Here is a 25,920-nt window from a genome sequence, read left to right as displayed (position 1 = left end):
TCACAGTTATATAAAGAATATATTAAATAACTTGGCATCTAATAATCGTACAAAGATGTACCATAGCTTGTTAGAATCGTCTCACTGAGACGAATCGAATGGTAGTAGTTTTATCCTTTTACGATCACTGGCTGATGAGTTATTCAACAAAATGTTAAGCATCGGCATTATTATATTCCTTGATTTACGTTTACTGCGCCATTTAACATTTTGCTAAATATCTCGGTACCTAGTGATTGTAAAAAGACGATTAATAGCTCGTTGGAATCGCCTCATCAAGACGAATCGAATGGTGGTAAGCTCATCTCTCTATGATCAATATTGACGGAGTTACTACTTAAAAACTATTTAATATTTTTTAATTTCGGAAATTGATCTAGTGATTGGATTTCGATGTATTTTATACCATTAGATTCGTCGCATCAAGACGAATCGAATGGTAGTAAGATCGTCTCTCTAGGATCAATATTAGCAGAGTTATTACACAAAAACCATTAATATTTTTTTAATTTCGGAAATTAATCTAGTGATTGGATTTCGATGTATTTTATACCATTAGAACCGTCTCATCAAGACAAATCGAATGGCGGTAAGATCATCTCTCTACGATTAATATTGGAGGAGTTACAATACAATAAAGTTTTAAGTATAATTTTGGCCAAAATTATGTTAATTTTTGGCCGGAATTATGATATACTAATATAAGAAATTTTTTATATAGTCACATCTCTTTATAATCACCAAATATGGACTGTCCCAAATGTGTGACTATAAAGAGAGTTGACTGTATATAGTATTATATATTTTTTTTACAAAATGTCGAATAGTGATTTCTCTACAAATGTTGAAGTTCTTAATAATCAAGATATTAAAGAAGGAGTTACTTTTAAAGATTACACTACTTTTGAAACTTATATAAAAAGCTATGCACAAAACCATGGATTTACTGTACGACTTGATCATGCAAAATTTGAACTTAATAAAGAGATAAGATGGCGAGATATAGTATGCTCACGAAGTGGAAGTTCAATAAAGCAAAAAAATGAAAAAAATGAAAATATTACCAGTAACAACACCAGTAACAATTCTCGAAATCATGCTTCTCAATGCTGCAATTGTCCTTTTATTGTTAGAGGAATTAAATCTAAAGATAATGGATTATGGACTATAGTTAAAATTAATTTAACACATAACAATGGTTTTATTCCTTTACATGTAAAAAAGTTTATGCCAGATAATCGGGAAATACCTGAACATATTAAGGAAAAGATTTTCAATCTTCATGCAGCTGGAACTAAAATAGCAGACATTCGAAACATAGTAAAGTTTGATCATCCAGAAATAACTTGTCTTTATGATGATATTTATAATTTTATATATAATTATGGAGATAGATCGACAAAACAAAAAATTTTTGATGCGCAAGATTTTGTTACATTATTAGAACAGCATAAAGCTGCAGATGATGAATTTGCATATGTAGTTAAAGTTAATCCCATTACAAATGAATTTGAATCTGCCATATGGATGTTCTTAGAACAAAGAATAAACTATGCTAGATTTTGCGATGTTATAATTTTTGATAATACCTATCGTACAAATAGGTTTGATCTACCATTTGGTATATTTACAGGTATAAATAATTATGGCCAGAGTGTTTGTTTTGCCGGAGCATTGATGAACAGTGAAACAACAGAATCATTTACTTGGCTATTTAATATATTTCTACAATTGGTTAATCATCAAGCTCCCAAAGTTTTACTTACAGACAATGATTCTGCAATTTCATCTGCATATAATATTACATTTAAAAATGCTGGAACAAAACACTGATTATGCCAATGGCATTTAGTAAAAAACATTACAACAAATTTAATCTCAAAATTAAGTTCTAATTGGAAGCCATTTTTAAATAATTTTTACGCTTGTTTAAATGAAACTAATGAAACAAATTTTAGTTTAGCATGGGATTCTTTAAAGAATATGTTTCCAGAAGCTGCGTCTTATTTAAAAACTTTAGAAAAGTGTAAAGAAAAGTGGGTTATTTGCTATAACCAAGATGTCTTTATGGGAGAAATGTCCTCTACTCAGCGTGGGGAAAGTATGAATAATTTAATGAAAGGCTATATGGATGCTAGCACTTTTATGTCAGGATTTCTCAATGCTTTTGAATCAGCATTAGATAGTAGAAGACAAGATGTTGAATTTATCAAATATAAAGAAACTACATTAAATATAATATATAAGACAATTAGCCCATTTGAAAAACAGGCAGCTTCAATATTAACAATTTATGCTTTAAAGAAGTTTCAAGAACAATTATTACAATCCTCTTGTTATAAATGTGAAGAAGTTTTGGTTGACTCTGAAAGGTAATTTTTTTTTTAAGTTGTTAAAATACAATTGTTATAATTATTTAATTTGATTTTATTTATTTTTACTAAAGTTTAATTCTACAAGATACTGGGTTAAATTTAAAGGTTTTTCATGTTACAAGATTTGAAACTTCAAGTAGTGAAAGAATTGTAGAATATAATTTACTAGATGAGTTATTTACTTGTACATGTAGATACATGACTTTTGCTGGAATAATTTGTCGTCATATATTATGCGTTGCTACACAACTCAATTTAGATTCATTTTCTAAAAAAATGTATTTGCTACGATGGTGTAAAGATCCAACAGAAGTAGAAATTATGCATCAATACAAAACTTTCTATTCTCTACAGTCTCATTATGCTACATCTTCTAAAAATGTAATACAACTAGAACAATTAGAATAAGATTATATATATAATCTTAATCGTACAATTTGGAGGTTACAGCGATTTGTTAATCAAAAACCCGAAACTGCTCCAATTTTTAATGAATCACTATCCATTTTATTAAAAGCACAAATAACTTCCGCTAACAATGAATATAATAATAATTGGATTAGAGAAACTGATAATATTATAAGAAATCCACAGAATATAAAAGCAAAAGGTGGTGTTCGCTCAAATAAAAGAAAAAAGTCAAGTATAGAATCTAGTGCTCAAAAAACAAAGCCAAAAAAAAGGTATTTTATTAGTATTTTTCATTATTTATTTATTGTATACATAGCTACAAAATAATTAATTTCATATTTATTTATATACAGCGCGTTGTAAATGAGGAAATCTCAAACAAAGAAAATAATCCTTCAAATATAATGGTAAAAAGATTTATTTTCGTTAAATTAATTTAATTATAAAATGCAATAACTCCAATAAATTTTATATAGTACACGACAAATAGAGAAAATTCCAATAAAGATAATGATGATCTGGATGTAACGGTAAATAAAATTTTATACATTTTAGTCATTTTTGTTATTTGTTATTGAAGTTTACTGAATCTAATCTAAATAACTAAAGGTTTCCGATGTATGTCCTTATTGTGAGGAGAAATTACCTTCTTTCTTATCTACAAAATTAAAAGAACTACTGGTCAAATATCAGGGGAAAAAGCTAAACGTTGTAGAACAATTTAAATTTTGTCGCATCCATATAGCAGAAACAAAAATTATTCCAGATGGTGTTGAAAAAGGTTATTTAATGGAAATAGATTTTAGTGCTATTCCTAAAAGGGTTGAAATTTTCCGATCTGATTTGTTAGATATTTGTAAAAAGAAGGTCAAAAGTGTTTATCGTGAAAATGTTATGAGAGCATATCGTGAAATTGGAAAGAATAAAGCCAATACACCTATGGGTATCATGAATAGAATTGAGAATTTTCAGGTAACTCATATTTTTATTTAATTTTATGCATTTATGTTCTATAATTAACAATAATCTATTACCAATTAACAAATTAGCCTGGTTATTATGGACTTCGTGGTGCTGTTATAATCGCTGAAACTTTAAGAACGCTATTTATTGATACAAAAATTTTAACAAAGTCTTTAGCATCACCACAAACACCAATGGAGTATTTGCAGGAAGTTCTTATTCCTGAGGCGGCAGTTAGATTGATTCAAGAAGATTACAAAGGAATTCAAATTGAAAATGTGCGTGAAATTATGCTACAAAGTGTACATTTTGGGGCAGTCGTTCATGATGAATAGGAATTTATTGTTTTCAAATAATGTATTATTGCACATTTTTTAATAAAGTAGTTCCATTCATTTCTATTGAAAAAAAATTTTAAAATATAAATAAAGTTAGCACCATTTAAATGTATTGGAAAATTTTAAATTTCGCAAATTCGCAACTTTGTTAATTTTATTCTTTGAAATTTTCTAATATTATATAAAATATTATTTTTGGAAAAACATTACTATAAAAACTATAAAAGGAATAAATAAAAGTGTGTACATTAGATTATCGTACAACCTTAAAAATCAGAGTAGGACCCCGAACAATATATAAATAAGTTAGATTTATATTTGCATAACGGTCATAAGAAATTTTACCCCCATGTGAGATTTTTATTTGCTTAACCAATAGTTAAATTTTAAATTGGTCAGATTTCTAGATGCGTAACAAAATATGAATTTAACTAAACTCGGTTATGAGTTTGCGTAGCAAATACCTAATCTGGCAATTATCATATTTTATATATATTAAATAATAAAAATAGTATAAAAAAATGTTTCTTCGTTTTTTTATGCATATTATCTTTGTCTTTGCATATTATCATTATCTATACATATTCTTTACACATTATCGTTATCATCTTTGCATATTTGTTATCTTTTATTTTCATATACACACATTTTTTATGCACATTATGGGTGGCTGGAAATACTCAAAACAACGTTTACAAAGACATCCATTTGTTGCTAAAGTTGTACGTGCTAAAAAGGTAATCTGCATATGTGGAGTTGTAATAAAACTTAATAGGAAATATGACGAAGATTACATTAACCGCCATGCAAATGGTCCGGGATGTAAACGAAATGAACAAAAAAGTATTTTATGCTTTTTTAATCCTACAACAACTGATAAAAAAGATGACGATGATGTAAATTCAGATGATGATTGGAATGATTGGGAAAGTGAGGTAGAAGATGCAATGGATGATGACGATATTATTACAGTAGATGAAAATGAGGATGGAATTAATGAAAAAGAAAATGCTAATATAGAGATTATTAATCCAGCAACTAATCAAACTGGTAGAAAAAGAAAGCCATGTTTAGGATTGCGTTCAGATTTGATTGCAAAATATGTTGATAGAACACCTGCATGTTATGGTGGAGCTCGTCGTGTTGAAATAATTGCTAAGGAAATATATCCTGGAAAATTTCCTCATAAGTTTACAAGAAAAAAACTTAAGCCATTTCAGAAACGTGCATTAAATCGAAAAATTTATGCAGAATCTCAATGGCGTGTTGATAAAGATTGTAAATATTTATTTACGTTATTTTTTTATTCTAATTGATCAATTAATGAAAATCTTTTCCAAATATTGTTAATAGGCATTGCTGTACGCGCTAAAGAATGCACAGGATATTCCGATTCTGGAAAAACGATTTGTAATGAATGTTATTTACTAAAATACAATCCTATATTGGCACATCGTCTTACTATACCAAAACCGGCACCTGAAAATCTTAAATTTACACCAAAATTCTATTTTGAAAATAATTCTTTAAAAAAACATTTGCAAAATCAGGATCTTCATGAAATTTGGTCTGTTATTAAGGACAATTATGATTCAAGTATATGGATTATATTAGCAAATAAAGCAACCAATGGTGCATTTAAAGAAAAACCTGTATTTACAGGACTCTGTGAAGTTATGGTCCAAGCTGCAATTCGTAAAGATAATAATAAGGGCAAGCAAAATATTCAATATAATGAAGATTTTACAAACTTTCTTATTATATTAGAAAGTTTCATCTCGGCTTGCTGATCTCTTTCGCCAAAATTTGGAAGGACGTACAATTCAAAATATACGGTATCCTTCAGTTCAGTTTGCTTGCTTCATTTGTTAACCTTTCTAAAATATTAACAATTTTTATAAAAATTAGTAAACTTCGGACTAATAATGAAGACACCCTCACAAATCCTAACCTTTCATTTGAAAATGTTGCCAAATTTAAAAGGCTAATTGATACATTAAATTATCGGGGACCTATTGTTGCTATGTCTGATAATACCAAATTGAAACCTGCCCTTCGCTATAATCCTGTTTTAGGTTGTATTGTTGGGTCAACACTATCGACTGAACAAACTAAAATCAATAAATATGAGGACATTCAACCAATTATTAATAATATTAAAACAAAAAAAGCGATTGCAAAAGATGTGCGCGCTTATATATTGCAGGTAATTTGTTTATTCAAAATAATTATATAATGTAAGTAACGATACTTACTATTTAAATTATTAGATACCATTGCCGAACTTTCCTCCAGTAGTTATTGCATTAATTGCCAATAACGGATCTGATAACATGTCAATCATAACCAGCTTTCATCAAGAATTATTAACTCAGATAGCACCACAGCTTAACCTTCCAATTTTATTAATCGGATTAGATGGTGCTATTGTTGAATTTAAAGCCCAAGTTGCAATTCAGTCATATTCAATAGACGAACGGTTGACTTTTAAAAATAATAAACTTGGAGTTGATTTCAGCTGCCCAATTTTTCCGAACGTAGGACCTGTTATTCGTGTACAAGATCCTAAGCATGCTAAAAAAACTAGCCGTAATGCAATTATGTCTGGCGCCCGTCTTCTTACCCTTGGAAGTTCAACTGCACGATTTGAACAATTGTTAAAATTGTCAAATCTTTCTAATTCCGTAATGTATCATCATGATGTAATAAAGCTTGATCGCCAAGACGATGGTGTGGCATATCGTGTATTTTGTTCAGAAAATTTACGAAATTGTCATGGAACTCATAATATTGAAGAGGACATGCAAGGACTTTTTGTATACCTTTTCATAATGGGTTAGATAAAATAATTTTGTTATTATAATATAATTATTACAATTTATTTTTTCATAATTTAATTGTAATTTGAAAATTAGGCGAACTTATCGATAGTTACCTAAATCGTGAAATAACTCCTTTAGAAAGAATTAGAATGTCAATGACGTCCTTTTTCTTTTTACGATTTTGGAGAAAATATGTAACGAATATGAGTGAAAAGTATCCTGATTTTATTTCTGTTAGTAAAAATTTTTTAGCGGACCAAAGCTTTGCAATTTTTATTTCTCTTGCAGAGTCTATGGTTTTGTTGGTAAAAGCACATTGGGAATATTACCCAAATTATCCATTTTTACCATGGATGCATGGATTGGAGGCCTGTGAACACTTTTTTGGTATGGCGCGTCAAATTAATTCTGATTTTAATTATTCAGAATTGTTACAATTAGTTCCAAAAATTTCTCAATGCGCCAAAGCGTTAAGAATAAGAAATATTACATTGGAAAAAGAAAAATCGGTTCGTGATGGTAAGCAGGCAAATTAGCATAATTATGATTATTGATTCTATTTAATTTAATGAAAGAAGCCAAAACTACTAATAAAAATTAAGTTTATAATTAGATTAAACTTTGCTGACTAATTAAATCTCCCTTTTTTATATTACTTTCAAATAGGTTATCATTTTGATTATAATATGGGAAATATTAGTTCAAGCAAATTAACAAAATTATGTGCTTGGCCGTCAGATACTGATATTACTTCAACTGTTAAATTTTCTTACAAATTGGCATTTGAACTCGCCAAAGCACTTGATATGAAACCTACTACAAATACGAATAATTCATTATTACAGCCATTTGTAATAATAGAGGAGCAAAATTTGGAAATATCAACTGGAATCAATAAGTCAAGTTCGGAATTTGGAAATGATCCAAATGAATTTTTTGAAATTGATAGAGAAATTTCTGATGCAATTAGTCAAGCTTCCAAACATGCTATTGAAACAGTTGATGATATTCTTGATCTATCAAATATTGAGAATATCGATGATCAAATCCAGACACAAATTATTTCAACTTTAAATAATACAAGAATACTTTATAATGAGCAACTTACTCATGGTATTATTATTATTTTTTTTTATACATTTATTGAAACTTTTAATAATACATTATTAAGTATTAACATAATCTTAAAAGATCCTACTATTAGATATATTTTTCAAACAGGAGAGCTAAATTATTCGGTTATGATTGCATTACGAAAGCATCATGAAGCATACAATTCAAGACCAATTGAAAGACAAAATCGTGCACATATAATTGGTTATGAAAAAGAAAATACTATTAATCCAAATAAGGCTAGTCATATAATTTCACATCTTACAAACAACGATGATCCTGAAATACGATTTGTAAAACAACGTGAAAAGCGATGGAAAGAAAATTGGAAAACAATGACAGCTAATCTTGCAAATTTACAACAATTTGAATTATCAAGACAAAAACAAATTGATAGAATTACAAACAAAAGTAAATATAATATCAAATATATAATTTATTTACATAATTTTAATATTAATAATTTGCTATTTATTTAGTCATTTATCTTGAATCAGCAAATATTACTCAAGATTTTCCATTACAGCAAGGTGACTATGTAATTGTACTATATGGGATGAAAATTTGTATTGCTAAAGTAATAGCAATGTATTATGAAGGTTATGGTAACCATTGTTATAGTCAAAATGCGGTAACTCAGATTGAAGATTTATCATATATTTCGTTACAAGTATATTTACCTATTCATCTCAATATTTTTGCAAGCCAAACTGTGGAAGGTTATACGTTATTTACTCATCATTGTCCTCAAAATATTATATATCATATTAAATCAAATGGTGTAATAATTGGTGATAGTTCATTAACTTTAACAGGAGTAGCACGTGATACTTTTAATTATTTTAACCGTAATACTATTAAAAATAGTATTATTCATATGATGTAATAATATCAATTTAGTTAATAAAGTAATCAATAAATAAAAGATAAAATTTTATAAAGTCACAAAATAAATTGCTTAGTAGTATAAAAAATCTCAATGTTATAATAAGAGTTTGCTTAGCAGGATTGAAAATAGTTTGCTTATTGATCTTAATAAATTTTGAAATTTTCATCTGACATATATATATATTGTTCGGGGTCCTATCAGAGTGCGTACATTATTATCGTACACATCAAGGATGCGTACGATAATATCATACACATGATGCGTACGTTAAGGATGCTCCTAATCCGTAATGCCGTAATTCCGAAATTAAATATGTAATTTCGGCCAGAATTATGCACTTAATTTTAGCAGAAATTAACAAATATCCTAAAAAGGAAAGTGATGTTACACAAAATTCCAGTGTTGTTCCCACTAAAATCAATTTTTGTGGAACGGCTATCGCCAAAAAAGGAAAGATCTGCATTCCGTTGGCTGAATTATGATTTTCGGCTGAAATTACATGTTTAAGTGAAATTACGTTAATTTCGGCCGGAATTATATTTCGGATTTCGGATTTCGGATTTTAGGAAATATATGACTGTGTAATTTCAATTTTAAGGGGTAAATAATATCAAAATAATAATAATAATAATTTTTTTTTTTTGTAAAAAAGTTTATATGTAAATTATGCATAAAATCATCTAATTATTAAAGATATTCACTGGTAAAAAAATGGTCTATCCTACACATATCCTACACATATCTTACATATATCGGGTACTAAAAATGTAGAAAATCATACACAAATAATACACATATCATACACATATTGGGTACTTATATATATAGTATACCTATCAGATACCTGATATAGTATGTATGATATATATATTAGTACCCGATATGTGTATGATTTTCTACATTTTGAGTACCCAATATGTGTAAGATATGTGTAGGATAAATCATTTTTTTACCAGTGATTATGCTAATTTAATATAAATTTTTTGAAAAAAACTTAATATTTCCTACCTTTCACCCCCGACCACCCACCCTGTGGATTTTGGTTTATTATATAATTTTTTTTTTTACACGAACGCGTATATAAAATACAAAAAAAAATGTGACGCGTTTTATGTACCCCTTAAAAATTAAAATTACACGACATATAAACTATTGTAATTTTACTTTTATAATTCATTACTTTTATTTTAAATTTTTATGCCATTAAAAATTACGACATTACAGCTTAATTATAGCATTGCGACCTAATTACAGCATTACGACCTAATTACAGCATTACGGCCTAATTACGGTATTACGAAAAGTGTTGTAACTGTAATGCTGTATGCTGTAATATTACGGCATTGGCTAATCAATTACGGTTAATACTGGGCAAATTTTTGGCTTCAGCATAATCGTCTTCCAGTAAGCCGTCAAGAAAAGTATTAAAAAAATAATACGATTGATAGATGATGAAAATATAGCAACAGAATGCCATATATGGATTCAATCTCAAGGTGGAATAACCACTCCATTGAAGTTTAAGAAATTCGTTGAGCAAAAATTGCTTGCAAATTCTGGAATAACAAAAAAAAAACTATCAGCATGAAAACTGCAGCATAATGGTTAAATGTTCTTAATTATACTTTTCAATCACAAAAGCAAGGTAAAAAGATTAATTAACACATTGTTATACAAAAAAATAACCCTATTATTTAAATATTAAGGATTTAAGGTATTTATTATGATGGTCATGAACGTCCTGATGTTGTTGAATATTGAAAATCCTTTCTAGATGAAATCTATAGTTATGAGAAGTATATGGTGAAATATGAAGGTAAAACTATGGAACGAATACCACCAATACTTGAATTTGATGATAAAGAGATAATTCTTATAACGCATGATGAATGTATCTTTTACTCTAATGATGGAAAACGGGATGTATAGGCGAAATTGGGAGAATTGCCATTACGCAAAAAAGGAAATAGATGTTTGATAATGGTTAGTGAATTTTGTTAGAGGAATGTGGACGACTTAAATTAAATATATAACAGCATCAAGAAAATCCTTTTATACCTAAAGAAGCATGCGTGTATCTCCAACCTAGCAAAGATCGTGAAGGGTATTGGACAAGTAAACACCTAATTAATCAAATAAAAACAAAAGCAATTCCCATTTTTGAAACCCTTTTTCCCAATTGTATTGCATTATTTGCATTTGATAATAGCTCAAACCATGCAGCATTTAAACCTGATGCTCTTGTAGCAAATAAAATGAACTTAAAACCTGGCGGCAAGCAACCAAAAATGAGGATACAGTTTTTGGATTAAACAATCAGCACCAATTGATGGTAAATGAAAATGGAAAGTCCAAGGGAATGAAACAAGTTTTAATTGAACGAGACTAATGGAAAAATGGTCTAAATACTGATTGTCAGTTGTGTAAAGATAAAGTGGATGATGTAACCTAAATTGATTGTTATGCTCGCCGAATTATTTCATTACAACCTGATTTTATGGAACAAAAAAGTGCATTAGAGAAAGCAATATTAGAAGCTGGACATAAATGCATTTTTTATCCAAAGTTCCATTGTGAACTTAACTTTATTGAAAGATATTGGGGGGCAGCAAAAAGATATGCTTGTGAGAATTGTGATTATTCATGGTCAAGCTTGCAATGTGTTGTTCCTGCAGCTTTAGAATCTGTTGATACAAAAATGATAAGAAAATTTGCAAAGAAAACGTGGCGTTATATGGATTTATATAGAAATGGAATTACAGGTAAGTTGGCAGAATATGCAGCCAAAAAATATAAATCTCACCGCTGTATTCCTGAATATTAGGGTATCCAGGATTTGTTGGCGTGATGATCTAAAAATCTTGAGATGAAAATCGTGAAAATCATAAAAATCGTGGCCTTAATTTCAGCTTAAATTAACTTAATTTCAGCGAAATATATCCATAATTTTATATAAATTTATTTATTTAAAATCAATAATATTGAATATTACATTTGTAATTGCCATACTATTCTATTAAATCATAATTATCAATATTACTACCAAGATTAAAATATAGAAAATTAAGCATTTGAATGCTTTCTTCTTTAAGTGCCACTCTTCTATTGGATAAGATACCTTTATAACTAGAAAAACTATGCTCAACATCTACACCAGATACTGGCAACCATATATATATTAAAGTCAATAAACTAAGTTCTGGTAGTATATGTATTTTACTTCGCCAATATACATCTAAATTATTAAATTCTTTGATAGATTCATTAAATCCACAGTAAATAGCCCATTCTTGTATTAAAGCATCAGTTGGAAAATGAAATTCTTTAACAACTCTATAATCTTCCATATTATGATTAGCTGTATTAGATTGAATAAATCTTGGATCAAAACATTGTATTGCCTTGAATAATGGTAAAGCTGGATGTTAACATATATGTTTTTCACTTTTTTCATATACTAATGTAAAAGCTTTAGCAAATAGTGGTATATAAAGATTAATATTATTATTTATCTTACTTAAAACTTGAATTATCTCATTTGAAATTGGAACTTTAAAAAATTCCAAATCATTAATCAGCCTAAATAAAATAATGCATCAGTATAATATAGAATTATTAAAACAATTAATTAACATAATAAAATAAATGAATATTTTAACATATAAAACATGGTTATTATTTTGACAAAAGTTATAGAGATCTCGAGAATCATGGTTAATAGAATATTCTGCAATAATAAAAGTAATTAAGTGAGAATATAAGGGTTTAATCCAACATAAAAATAAAAACCAGGAGTTCCATTGAGTCTTTACAGGTAATGGCGCTAGAGTAGGTGATTCAACACCACTTTGTATTAAATGCTTTTTCCAACAAATTTTTCTTTGTAAATTATAAGTAAACATTGTTTTGACATTCATAATTAGTTTATCAACTAATTCAAACTTTTGGAAATTCACCCAAGTTTCGCCAATTAAATTGAGAATATAAGCTAAACAACAGTTATGCTTTAAATTTGGTAAAAAAGGAGATAAATGCGAAAATGCTAATTTTATATATAAAGCATTATCAGATATAAAAAAAATAATATTCTGATAAGAAATATTATAAAAATGAATGGTATTCATAACAAATTGTGAAATGGATGAAGCATTAACATTAAATAGAAATTCAGTTCTAGCTAATTTAGTTTGATTATCAAAACTAAATAAAAGATTGACCGCATGCCGTCCACAATGATCTGTTGTCTCATCGATCGTTAAACAAATAATTTTGTCAACAATATCATTTTTCAATTTTTGGAGCTCTACTTCATTATATGATAAAAAAAGATATTTTTCGCGAAATTGATTTGCTCCAGTAATTAAACCTCCTACAAATATAAATAAATATATTAAATAAATTCAATTATAATAATATATAAAAATAGAAAATTTATACCATTATTACAATGCCTTAATAAAAAAATTTTTAATTTCTCTATTTTTTCTAAGGGAATATCTGCATAAGTAAAAGCCTCTACTACTTCTTTATTAATTTTCTCTCTTTCATTTAATGTATTTTCAAATAAAAGTAAAGTTCTTTGAAGTAATGAATTAGAATTATTTTTATTTTTATTATTAAGGTGCTTTACTGTTTTAATATGTTTGTCTACAGAGTCTTTTCTTTTATAATCAACTTCTACATTGCAAAAATGATACCATAATAAATTCCCTTGTACAATATAGTTTTTTTGATATTCAGCACTTTATAATAGATGTACATGAGGCGCAACCATTTTGTTTCTTTATTGTAAAAATACTAAGATCACAAAGTGTTAAAGTAGTTAGTGAAAAAAATTTTTTAAGATATCAATTTACCGATCATATGATTTATTATCCAATTAAATTCAAATGTCACAAAAATCGCAAATTTTTGGCAAAAATCGTGATCATGTCTAAATCGCAAAAAAATAGCCAAATTTGTTATAAAATCATGATCAATAAATCCTAGACACCCTACCCTACTGAATATATATTAGACAAGTTAAATAAATTTGAATAAAATTAAAAAATACGCGCGCGCAATTTTTTTGTCACTGAAGTCACATGCAAATAGTATCATGTCACGTGAAAATCTACATTTAAAATTTCAGATTTTGTGATTTATAGGTGACGCACACCATATAATATCATTAAATAGTAAATTATTTTGATTATTTTCCATTTTTAATGATAGTAAAGAAGGCTGCTGTGTAGAGCTTTGCATAATTCGGTTAAATGCATTAAAATGGGCTGCAGCTGCCAAAGTTGAAGTGTTATCAATTGGTAATTTTTCTTCAGTTTGTGTTACAAACTTGATATGTGTATATGCAAATGTAGACATTAAAGAAAGTTCGTCATTTAACTCATCTTGAACGAACGTCCAGAACGCGCCATCTTTGCTGACATAAACTTCAACCTGATGCAGATAAAACTTCCTGGTAGTAAGTTGTTCAAAAATATCATTGAAAGTTTTTGAATTAATATCAACTTTCATTATTTTTGAACTTATCACAATTTTCGTACTTTTTCTACATGTATTACAAAATGTGGCATTTTTTTATTGGATTTGAAAATAAAAGGTCATGAACCCAGAAATTTATAAGGGAAATAGATCTAAAAATACCCAAAAAATATTCATGTAAAAAGGTCATTATGGATAAAAATAAGGTGGTATTTATGTAATAGTTATTCTTGAGTATAATTTACATAATAGATGGTAGGTATTGTTCTTCGTTTACATAATAGGCAAACAATAACATTTTTAATCAAAAATGTAACTTTATTTTTAAAAAAACTCATTAACTATAACGTGACTTCATAATATTAAATGATGATGTTAAACTACTCCGTTTGGACTAAATAGGAGGGGGTTATGTTAAACAGAGTATCCACTTGGTCCAGTCTTAATATAAAATTTTAACCGTGAATAACTCCGTCAATATTGATGCTACAGATATGAAATACATATCATTGGAATCCTCTTGATGAGCTGAATCCAACCGCGTAAAGATCATAAACATCGAATCACTGGATGCGGAGATCGTTAACTTTGAATTTTAAAATTATTGTTTACTATAAAAATTATAAGACTATTTAATACCAAATTTTAAACATGAATAACTCCGTCAATATTGATGCTACATATATGAAATACATATCATTGGAATCCTCTTGATGAGCTGAATCCAACCGCGTAAAGATCATAAATATCAAATCACTGGATGCGGAGATCGTTAACTTTGAATTTTAAAATTATTGTTTACTATAAAAATTATAAGACTATTTAATACCAAATTTTAAACGTGAATAACTCCGTCAATATTGATGCTACATATATGAATTACATATCATTGGAATCCTCTCGATGAGCTAATTCCAATCGTATAAAGATCATAAAAATCGAATCACTGGATGCGAAGTCCGATAACTTTGAATTTTAATATTATTGTTTACTATAAAATTATATGACTATGACGTAATTTTGACTATTTTGACTTTTGGAGGGGCTCAAGTCGAAATCATTTTGACCATTTCGACCATTTCAGAGGTCAAAATTAACCAATTTCGGTTTCATGTATAGTTCAGGTGAAACTAAAGATCTCAGTAATAAATTTATATAATGTCTAAAAGTTCTTTTACTATCACTCAAGGCAAAAAGTCCTTATTCTTTTCATTCAAAACTTCTTGGAAAAAATGGGTAAAGCCTAACGGGAGAGAAAGTACGATTATTACTCAAGTCACACTTTTAGTTTAACATAGCTTGTGCTTGAATTTTATTAATTTTTACTGTAAGATACTTTAGAGAATACCAGGTATTCAGTAAAGAACCACAACAAAATGCAGAACTAACTAATACAAATTTTCAAAAAAATACAAATATAGAAAAGCTAAGATTTAAAACCCACTACTCTTTATATAAATAATTATAACTACCCCTTCTCCTGAGTTATACAGTATTTCAAACAAGGTAGAATCGACTATGCTATACATACTCAGCAAAGCATCCCACTACATTTAAAGATCAAAGCACCCCAAAGCCAAATACTGTAGCACTATCAAAAAAGAACAAAATTCAATTTTCCCTATTTGACTACATACTATAGATAACTAACCTTCCCAAACAATATATATATAGGTCAGATGAAAAATTTAAAATTTACTAAGATCAATAAGCAAATATTTTTCATGTCTGCTAAGCAAACTTCTATCTACCCCATAAATTTTTTACACTGCTAAGCAACTTATTTTATGACATATATATATTTATATATAATTTTTTTTATAAAATATGTATATAAAAAAAACTAAAAAACAAAAATTTTTGAAATAATGTATGGATAAAGCTATTATTATTTTTTTGTAATATTACAACTTATAAATGTTTTTTATTAATATTTTGTATATCTGTTCTGTGACTTCAAAGCGTAAATTAGGCACTTTAGTCAAATGAAACATCCAAAACCTTCTTAAGTAAAGTTATTCAGCTGGTTCGAATCTACTTACATATAAATTTTTATCATGATTGAATAGATATATATGGATTTATTCATGTTTTTTGTAATGCTACCAATACACAGAATTTTTATTTTTAAAATTTACTGTAAAATTTGTCAAAAAAAATATTTTTAAAAAATTTTCTAAGTAAAAATGAAATAACTTTTATTGATTATTACAAAAATTATAGTGTAAAATTATAAAAAAACAGAAAAACACTTATTTTTCCTTTCCCACCTACCTGTTGCTTCTCATTTTTAATATATATTTTTTAAATATTACACGAACACGTATATGATTTATAATTTTAATGTTATGCGAACGCGTATTTGTTTTATCAAAAACACATTACATGATCACGTCTAAAATGTTTCCTGTATTACGTATACAATTAACTTAATCTTTGTATTAAAAAAGTATTAAAAATAGTAAATTTTTTTTACACAAACATGTTTATAACTTTGTTTACATATTTTATTAGATTTTTTTAATGTGAAAAATGTAAAATATAGTATATTATATTATATATATATTAAAAAATTCTATCCTGCTATGCAAATATATATTTGACTATTAATAATTTAATACTCTGCTACACATAATTATATCTGACTATTTTAAAATTATGTTATCAAATAAGCAATAATAAATCTCATATAGGAAAAATTTTTATATATTGGTTAAGCGAACTCAAAACCTTCCTTTATATATATTGTTCGGAGTCCTAACCTACTTTAAAAAAACTTTCAGAAACTTTTTAGTGTCATGCAGTCCAGCTGTTAGGGAAACTTTTTAATGTTATGTAATTCTAACAGGAACATCTATCTCATTTCGAACGATTCCTACCGGAAGATATCCACCTCATTTTGAACAATCTATCAGCTTAAGATCTATCTAAATAAGTCAATCCAATGATAGTTCAACATATAACCACCTTGATTGGCATACTACAAAAACTGTAGTACCTAACCTGTTACTCCTCTTATCACTTAAATAATCATCAATTTTGAAAATTAGTAACACTAAACCACCATGATGATCAAATTTTCCAGTATCCCCTTATCTTTCAAAGAAAATAAGGTTATACCAAAAAATGACTAAAAAAACAAAAATAAAAAATAAAATTATAAAACTCATGAAAACTCGCAGTGCAATGAGAAAAACCTGAGTAAAAAACACTAAATATACACCTCAACTCCATCTTCTTATTTTAGAAGACTAACTCCCCCATTAACATACAACTAGTAAGAAATACGTTAGTTGATGAGCTTTTTCTAAGAAATAATGGTCTGGCTTGCAAACTACTTGGCCAGTTAAACTTTAAAGGCGTAGGAACTAAGACACACTACTTTTTAACCTTTTAGAAAATCCAGGAGAACATTTGTATAGAATTACCATCTTACATTATTGTTGATAACTCCAAGACTCATGATAATGGTTCTAACTCAATATAAGCTGTAAGGAGTTTAGGCGAAACTAAAGACCTTAGTAATAATTTTATATAACGTCAAAAAGTCCTTTTACTATCACTTAAGGCAAAAAATCCTCATATTTTTCATTCATGTCTTCTTGAAAAAAATGGGCAAAACTCAACAGGAGAGAAAGTACGATGATTACTAAATCACACTTTTAGCAAATTAGCTCATTTTTTAAGAGTTCAAAAAATCATTTTTTTGTAAATATCTCAACATCCATTGGTCCGATTTTGATGAACTTTTTTTAAATTGTAGAGCTAAATGAGGACTACAAAATAAAAAAAATCCATTAAAATTGAATTACTGAATATTAAGATATTTACAAAAAACAATTTTTTGAGTTTAGTAAAAAGTGGTGTTTTTGGCCAAAAGTCAGTTATGACAGGACCCGGAAAATGCTTATATATGTAAGGTACCAAGGTGCTTAGCCAACATAGAAAAATTTTATGATGTAAGAATTTTATAATACTTAATTTTGAGAAAATTTTATACTATGTAAGATAATTAAATTGCATATTTTTGGTATTATTTTAAAATACTAAGAGTTTTTAGTTGCTTATTTTTCATATTTATAGAACTTTTTAAAATATTATATATTGAATTTATAATTAATTTTTTATTTTATTTTCACTAACGGTGAGTATTAATTTTATACTACATTTTATAATTTTATATAAATACATAAACAAAAATTTTTTTTTATGAAATTTCAGTTTTTTTTTTCAGTTTTATTAATTATTTTTCAATAGTATCTTTTTAATTTTTATTAAACTCAGTGTATATATTATTTTAATATAAATTACTATATTATATATGTTTATTTTGTTAAATAAAATTACTGTAAATATGTTTTACTTTAAAATATAATTTCACTACTCACCACTTTGGTTATATCAAATTATCTTTTATGCTTAAGTAAGGTTGTTCAGCAAATTAAATCTACTTGTATTTTAATTTTCATAAGGCTAAGTATGATATTTATATAGAAAAGCATATTTTTTAAACGGTAATAACTTTTAAATTTTCACTTTTTCGTTTACAACTTCAGAGCGTAATTACACCACTTCAGTCAAATAAAATCGACTTTCTAAATTAATTAAAAGTTGTTCAGCAAGGTCGAAACTACTTATATATTAATTTTCATGAGTGTGAGTAATATACTTATGGAGAAAAGTGCATTTTTCATAATGGTACTAACTTCTGAATTTTTCATTTCTTCAGTTATAACTTCAGAGCGTAATTATACCTCTTTGGTCAAATGAAATCGACTTACTAAATTAATTGAAATTTGTTCAGCAAGGTTGAAACTACCTACATATTAATTTTTATGGATGTAAGTATAATACTTATGGAGAAATTTACATTTTTTGTAATAGTATTAATTTCAAATTTTTTTTTTACTGTTTATTAACTTTATTAATTGAATATTATTATTCTACTAATCTACTTGTATATTATATTTAGTCAGTAGTTTAGCTTTACAATGTATTGATCATATTTAAAATTGGATTTAATAAAATATATTTTATAAATTATATGTGTTATAATAAAAATTTAATTAGGTTAGAAGATTGATTTGCTAATTTTTATATAATTTTTAAAGTTAGATATCAACAATGCTTAGCGATCATAGTAAAACCTATGCCATATGGGTTGATTTGTCTACTTTTAATTAAAATATTAATTTTATTACATTTTTATTATACAAAATACTATATAATATACAGTAAATTGGAAATGAGTATTAAAAAATTTTTTATTTAATGTTATTATACTATAATTTGGTAAATATTTCTTTTAAATTAATATAATTCTTAGCACTTACTATATATATTAAAAATTTGTATCTCAACTTAAAACGTAAATATCTCCAGATCCAGTGATTCAATTGGCAAGCTCTTTTTTCGTTCATATAGACCAGATCAATGGCTTTCCAAAGAGCCTAAATTTATAAAAAATGGATCAGTGGATCACAAGATATTTGCATTTAAGCATGTTAAAAAGTTTGTACCTCAAATTTAAACGTAAATATCTCCAGATCTAATGATTCAATCGACGAGCTTTTTTTCGCCTATAAAGTCCAGAACAAGGGCTTTCCAACGAGCCTAAAATTATAGAAAATGGATTAGTGAATCTTGATATATTTACGTTTAAAGATGGTAATACAAACTCCGATATAAAATAATTATTTTTATTGTTTGAAAATATTTATTATAATACCATCTTTTATATGATATTTTTATTATACTTTTATAAACATTTATAGCTACTAAGGCTATATAAATTTTTATTTTACTTTATATTTTATTAAAATATACTTACTTTTTAATAATATATGTTAAAAATTCCATATATATGAAAAATGGGTTTTTTATTAGTGAAATGGGTTTTTTCACAGCTCTTTTACATTTAATAATTTAAGTTTTGCAAATGTAAATTTTTGTTCAACTTATTATTTAGTCAAGTGATCATCAATCAGATGATTTTTTGGTATTACAAAACAATTTTGAGTAACAAAAATTGTGAAAATCAATCAATAACTCTTTTTAATGCAGAGTAGACAAATCAGCCCATATGCTTAGAGCTACTAATAAAAAATATTTTTGGGACCTTACCTATATAAGTATTTTCTGGGGTCCTGTTATGACCTTTATATTAGATGTCTGAGGTCCTCTAAAAAGTATTAAAATTATTACATTTTTTGAAAAATTTCACATTATATTAAATTATATTGAAAAATATAGCACTATATTAGATTATGTGGAATTGCACTAAAAAATATTACAGCTTGAGACCTTTAGTCACGGCAACTAGTGCTCTACATGAGTCGAGCCAGCTTATGAACTGACTCAAGTTTTTCAAGTTTTTAAGCCAAGCATTAAGCTATGATTAAATTGACTTGGTGGCTCATGAGTCAAATGAGCTATTATACAAAAAATGTTGCGAAATGTTTTTATATAATAATGCATCATAAATAAAATGGTTTCGCAATTTTTTTTATTGTTTATTAAAGAATGTTGCAAAAATGTTTATTTAAGTTTTTACATGTAAAATAAAAAAAAAATGCCAGAACTAATAATTCCAGTATTTTTACATGTAAAATCAAAAAAAAATGCTGAAACTATCAGTTTCAGCATTTTTATATGTAAAATCAAAAAAAAATATACTGGAACTAATTATTCTGGTACTTTTACATGTAAAATTGAAAAAAATACTGAAACTAATAGTTTTAGCGTTTTTACATGTAAAATCAAAAGAAAAATACCAGAACTAATTATTCTAGCATTTTTTTATATGTATAATTGAAAAAAAATGCTGAAACTATCAGTTTTGGTATTTTTACATGTAAAATCAAAAAGAAATACGCTAGAACTAATGATTCTGACGTTTTACATGTAAAATCGAAAAAAACTGCTGAAACTATCACTTTTGGCGTTTTTACATGTAAAATCAAAAAAAATGCTGAAATGAATAGGTTTGGCATTTTTACATGTAAAATCAAAAGAAAAATATTAGAACTAATTATTCTGGCATTTTTTTATATGTGCAATCGAAAAAAAAATGCTGAAACTATGGTGGCTGTCACCTATAAACAACAATAGTCCAAAATTTTGAAATTTATTTATTTATATTGTGTAACTTATGTTTTAAAGTACTTTGTCAAAATATTAATTGCCGCGTGAGCATTTTTGCAAAATTTTTTTTGCCATATTACATGGAATTCTTGTGGATTTCCATGGAATTTTTGTAAAATCCATAAAAATTACATGAAAACTAGTCCGAAATTTTATATTTTTATTATTGCTACTTATTAAAATTATCCAACTTTAACCCATAATATTAATAAAAATTCTTATTAAATTCTATAAAATAATCCGATAGAAATGTTCAGTACATGTTGCTATATCATTTTATCGGTTTAGTTTTTTCTTTTTACTATTCAATTTACAATTTATAAAAATTTGAAGTCACTTAATATTAGTGTGATTTATAGGTGACAGCCACCATATCAGTTTTAGTATTTTTACATGTAAAATCAAAAAGAAATACGCCAGAACTAATGATTCTAACGTTTTACATGTAAAATTAAAAAAAACTGCTGAAACTATTAGTTTTGGCAGTTTTACATGTAAAATCAAAAAAAAATGCTGAAATAAATAGTTTTTGCATTTTATATATAAAAACAAAAAGGAAAAAATGTTTCACAACATTTTTTTAATAATTTAAAGTAAAAACATTGCAAAAACATTTTTATGATAAAGCTCGAGCTAACTTGAGCCCAACTTGACTTCAAGCCAGGATTTTTAATAAGCTAGCTTGACTAAACAAGCTGAAGTAATATTTTTTGTGGGGCATTTCGCTCATTACAGGCTTGGCTTACTGCAGTTTTCTGAGCCAAGTTCAAGCCATATTTTGGCTCAAATCAAGCTGACTCATGTAGAGCACTAACGTTAACTCTTAAAATTAGGGGCCAAATTTGCTTTTTTATCAAATCACATGATTTTGACCAGCATTAAGATTTTATTTTATAATTTTGGCCAAATTTATATGATATTTTGCAATATATTATTAGGAATTATACGATGTCTTTTATATTTCTTAACAGTATATTCTGCTTGTTTTACATTTAAGACCTTCCTATATGCATCCATATATCTATAAGATTTTCTAGCATATGCCCTTATTTTTGATGAAGAAACATGTTTTAATGTAATAAAAACAATCTGTTGCAATCCATTCCATGTATAGTCACAATTATCCCTTGAATAACGGTTTGCTACTCCAATATATTTCTATATAATTCAATTCGCAATGAAACTTGGGATAGAAAATTACTTTGTGAACTTTACTTTCAATAATTTCTTGAATCATGCATTTTTGTACAAGAAAATCAGATTAATTTTTTAATATATGCTGCATACAACATTGATTATCTGTTGAATCCTTATTTTTACAAAAACCCTTTAAACCTGGCTTTAATAATTGATGTTCATGTAAAATTTGTCTCATCCCTTTTGGCTTTCCATGAAGAGATTCATCAGGAAAATTATCAGGATAATTCATATATTGAACATTACCATTAAAAACAGTATTTTTCATTTTTGATTGCTTGCCACCTGGTTTCACATTCATGCGATTTGCAATAAGAGTATCGGAACTAAATGCACCATGAGAAGTTGAATTATCAAATGCAAAAATTGCAACAACTCTAGGATGAGTTGCTTCAAATATTGGAATTACATGATCAATAATCTGTAAAATCACTTTTTTTTAGTAACTATTGAAAAAAAAATTAAACTAAATAAAAATAAAGTTAAAATAAATTACCTGTTGAACCAATAATTCAATATTCCACCAACTGTCATTATTTGTTCCTGGATTCATTATTACTCTAGCTTCATGTGAAATATTAATCATTTTCTCTAAAAGCTTTTGTTTTTCATTTAATTGCAATCGTCCAATAGTTTCACATAAAAAATCACTAACATGAATGGCTTTACCTTTTCCTTTTTTATGAAGAGGCTGTTCCCCATGTGGCGCCTATCCTGATTGTCTTCTATCATTAGAATGAAAAGTGTTTTCATCATAAGTAACTAAAATATGTAAATGTTCATTCTCTTGCAAAATAGAATTGATTAGAACTTCTAAATTTTCACCCTCAAATTTTGGCATTAATTTTTCATAACTGAATTTAACAATTAATTAAAAATATAAGTTATTTTATTTTGAATGGTTTAAAAAATTGTTATTTTACCTTGCCATTTGATATCTGATTGGTGACTGATTGGTGACTGATTGATGCCTGATTTTTCACTTTTTGACCTGTGTGATTTCAGGTAGTTTCAGTTTCAATACCCATGTTTAGTCAAATCCTTGCTAAACTTTTTTAATGATGAAGCATTTTTTAACCTTTTCAAGAAAATGCTTGAAGTTTATCATTCGACTAGTGCAACTGGTTTATTTCAAACTTTAGAAGAAATAAACTTCAAAATATATAAGCGTTTACTAGAACTTGAGTCTCCTTTTAGTAAGAACTTGAACAACTTAGCGTTAATATTTAATAATAACTATGATAAGTTTTTGTTCTTTTTCTATACCTTCAAAGATCTTTGAGCCACCCTCTTCTATGAGGCTGCAAATACCTTTGTAGAAGAATTATAAAAGGAATTATGTGTTTAACAAAAAACAACACCATCATTTAATCAAGAACCAGCTTTACTGATTGATCACTCAATGGAAATAGAAATTTTAGAGGAGCCCAAACATTAAACACTGGTTGTACTTCTTATAACATAAACAAAATTGAATGTACAAGCAGGACCCAGAAAATACTTATATAGGTAAGGTCCCAAAAATATTTTTTATTAGTAGCTCTAAGCATAGGTTTTTACTATGATCGCTAAGCATTGTTGATATCTAACCTTAAAAATTATATAAAAATAAGCAAATTAATCTTCTAACCTAATTAAATTTTTATTATAACACATATAATTTATAAAATATATTTATTAATTAATATATTTTATTAAATCCAATTTTAAATATGTTGTGAAGCTAAACTAAATATAATATACAAGTAGATTAACAATATTCAATTAATAAAGTTAATAAACAGTAAAAGAAAAATTCGAAATTAATTCTATTACATAAAATGTAAATTTCTCTATAAGTATTATACTTACACCCATAAAAATTAATATGTAGGTAGTTTCGACCTTGCTGAACAATTTTCAATTAATTTAGAAAGTCAATTTCATTTGACCAAAGAGGTGTAATTACGCTCTGAAGTTGTAAACGGAGAAATGAAAAATTTGGAAGTTAGTACTGTTATGAAAAATGCACGTTTCTCCATAAGTATTATACCCACACTCATAAAAATTAATATATAAGTAGTTTCGACCTTGCCGAACAACTTTCAATTAATTTAGAAAGTCGATTTCATTTGACTGAAGTGGTGTAATTACGCTCTGAAGTTATAAACGAAAAAGTGAAAAATTTAAAAGTTATTACCATTAAAAAAAATATGCTTTTCTATATAAATATCATACTTAGCCTTATGAAAATTAAAATACAAGTAGATTTAACTTGCTGAACAAACTTACTTAAACATAAAAGATAATTTGATATAACCAAAGTGGTGAGTAGTGAAATTATATTTTAAAGTAAAACATATTTATAGTAATTTTATTTAACAAAATAAACATGTATAATATAGTAATTTTATATTAAAAATAATACACTGAGTTTAATAAAAATTAAAAAGATACTATTGACAGATAATTAATAAAACATTGAAAAAAAAATGAAATTTCATCAAAAAAAAATTTTTGTTTATATATTTATATAAAATTGTGAAATGTAGTACAAAATTAACACTTACCGTTAGTGAAAATAAAATAAAAATTAATTATAAATTCAATATATAATATTTTAAAAAGTTATATAAATATGAAAAATAAGCAACTAAAAACTCTTAGTATTTTAAAATAATACCAAAAATATGCAATTTAATTATCTTACATAGTATAAAATTTTCTTAAAATTAAGCATTATAAAATTTTTACATCATAAAACTTTACTATGTTGGCTAAGCACCTTGGTACCTTACATATATAAGCATTTTCCGGGATCCTGTACAAGCTCAGTCGTATACTTCAAGAGGAAAGAAGTGCGTAACATACACTAAGGTTGTATTAAATTCTAATTCTGATGATTTCTAATCTATGTCACCATCCTTTAAGAAAAACGAAACACTCAACAGACTTCTAATAAAAGTAGTACAGATGTCAACAAAACACAGCAGCATAAGACTAAGAAGTCCAAACTTACACTGGAGAAAACTATATCAATTGTTATGTCCAGATATACGCCACAAAATACTGCTAATGTCTGGGAAATAGTGATTTATGATATCCCTTTTACCATATCGCAACTCAATATCCTTACGAACCTAGGGAAATGGAGTCAAGTAATTGCATTCAAAATTAAAACACAAAAGAAGTACGTGACTGTGACCATG

General features: G+C 26.8%; 6 protein-coding genes across 6 annotated transcripts; 4 read left to right on the top strand and 2 right to left on the bottom strand.

Annotated features, from left to right (window-relative positions):
- Positions 1 to 1,983: 1,983 nt before the first annotated feature.
- On the top strand, positions 1,984 to 4,084 carry OCT59_012109 (uncharacterized protein; the record flags this gene model as incomplete). Its single annotated transcript, XM_066134243.1, has 6 exons — positions 1,984 to 2,372; positions 2,447 to 2,756; positions 2,826 to 3,058; positions 3,277 to 3,316; positions 3,396 to 3,758; positions 3,836 to 4,084. The coding sequence occupies 6 exons, from the start codon at positions 1,984 to 1,986 to the stop codon at positions 4,082 to 4,084; spliced, it is 1,584 nt and encodes a 527-aa protein (XP_065989527.1).
- A 3,511-nt stretch (positions 4,085 to 7,595) lies between these two features.
- On the top strand, positions 7,596 to 8,139 carry OCT59_012108 (uncharacterized protein; the record flags this gene model as incomplete). The annotated part of the gene is made up of 2 exons (XM_066134242.1): positions 7,596 to 8,022; positions 8,114 to 8,139. 2 exons carry the CDS (start codon positions 7,596 to 7,598, stop codon positions 8,137 to 8,139), a joined length of 453 nt encoding a protein of 150 aa, XP_065989526.1.
- A 2,596-nt stretch (positions 8,140 to 10,735) lies between these two features.
- Positions 10,736 to 11,223, top strand: OCT59_012107 (uncharacterized protein; the record flags this gene model as incomplete). Its single annotated transcript, XM_066134241.1, has 2 exons — positions 10,736 to 10,834; positions 10,948 to 11,223. 2 exons carry the CDS (start codon positions 10,736 to 10,738, stop codon positions 11,221 to 11,223), a joined length of 375 nt encoding a protein of 124 aa, XP_065989525.1.
- A 185-nt stretch (positions 11,224 to 11,408) lies between these two features.
- On the top strand, positions 11,409 to 11,735 carry OCT59_012106 (uncharacterized protein; the record flags this gene model as incomplete). Its single annotated transcript, XM_066134240.1, has 1 exon — positions 11,409 to 11,735. One exon carries the CDS (start codon positions 11,409 to 11,411, stop codon positions 11,733 to 11,735), a length of 327 nt encoding a protein of 108 aa, XP_065989524.1.
- Positions 11,736 to 13,752: 2,017 nt separating this feature from the next.
- On the bottom strand, positions 13,753 to 14,698 carry OCT59_012105 (uncharacterized protein). The gene has a single exon (XM_066134239.1). The coding sequence runs from the start codon at positions 14,423 to 14,425 to the stop codon at positions 14,039 to 14,041; it is 387 nt and encodes a 128-aa protein (XP_065989523.1). The 5' UTR covers positions 14,426 to 14,698; the 3' UTR covers positions 13,753 to 14,038.
- An 8,098-nt stretch (positions 14,699 to 22,796) lies between these two features.
- Positions 22,797 to 23,318, bottom strand: OCT59_012104 (uncharacterized protein; the record flags this gene model as incomplete). The annotated part of the gene is made up of 2 exons (XM_066134237.1): positions 22,797 to 23,153; positions 23,229 to 23,318. 2 exons carry the CDS (start codon positions 23,316 to 23,318, stop codon positions 22,797 to 22,799), a joined length of 447 nt encoding a protein of 148 aa, XP_065989522.1.
- Between the last annotated feature and the right edge of the window lie 2,602 nt (positions 23,319 to 25,920).

This window comes from Rhizophagus irregularis, chromosome 2, assembly GCF_026210795.1.
Source record: "Rhizophagus irregularis chromosome 2, complete sequence".
Classification (NCBI taxonomy): Eukaryota; Fungi; Glomeromycota; class Glomeromycetes; order Glomerales; family Glomeraceae; genus Rhizophagus; species Rhizophagus irregularis.
Note: the sequence above shows the minus strand (reverse complement) of the source record. Positions and strands in the feature narration are given on the sequence as shown.

Bases quoted from the DNA above. Each gene is read 5' to 3' on its own strand.
- OCT59_012105 (XM_066134239.1), bottom strand. From the start codon at position 14,425: ATGAAAGTTGATATTAATTCAAAAACTTTCAATGATATTTTTGAACAA.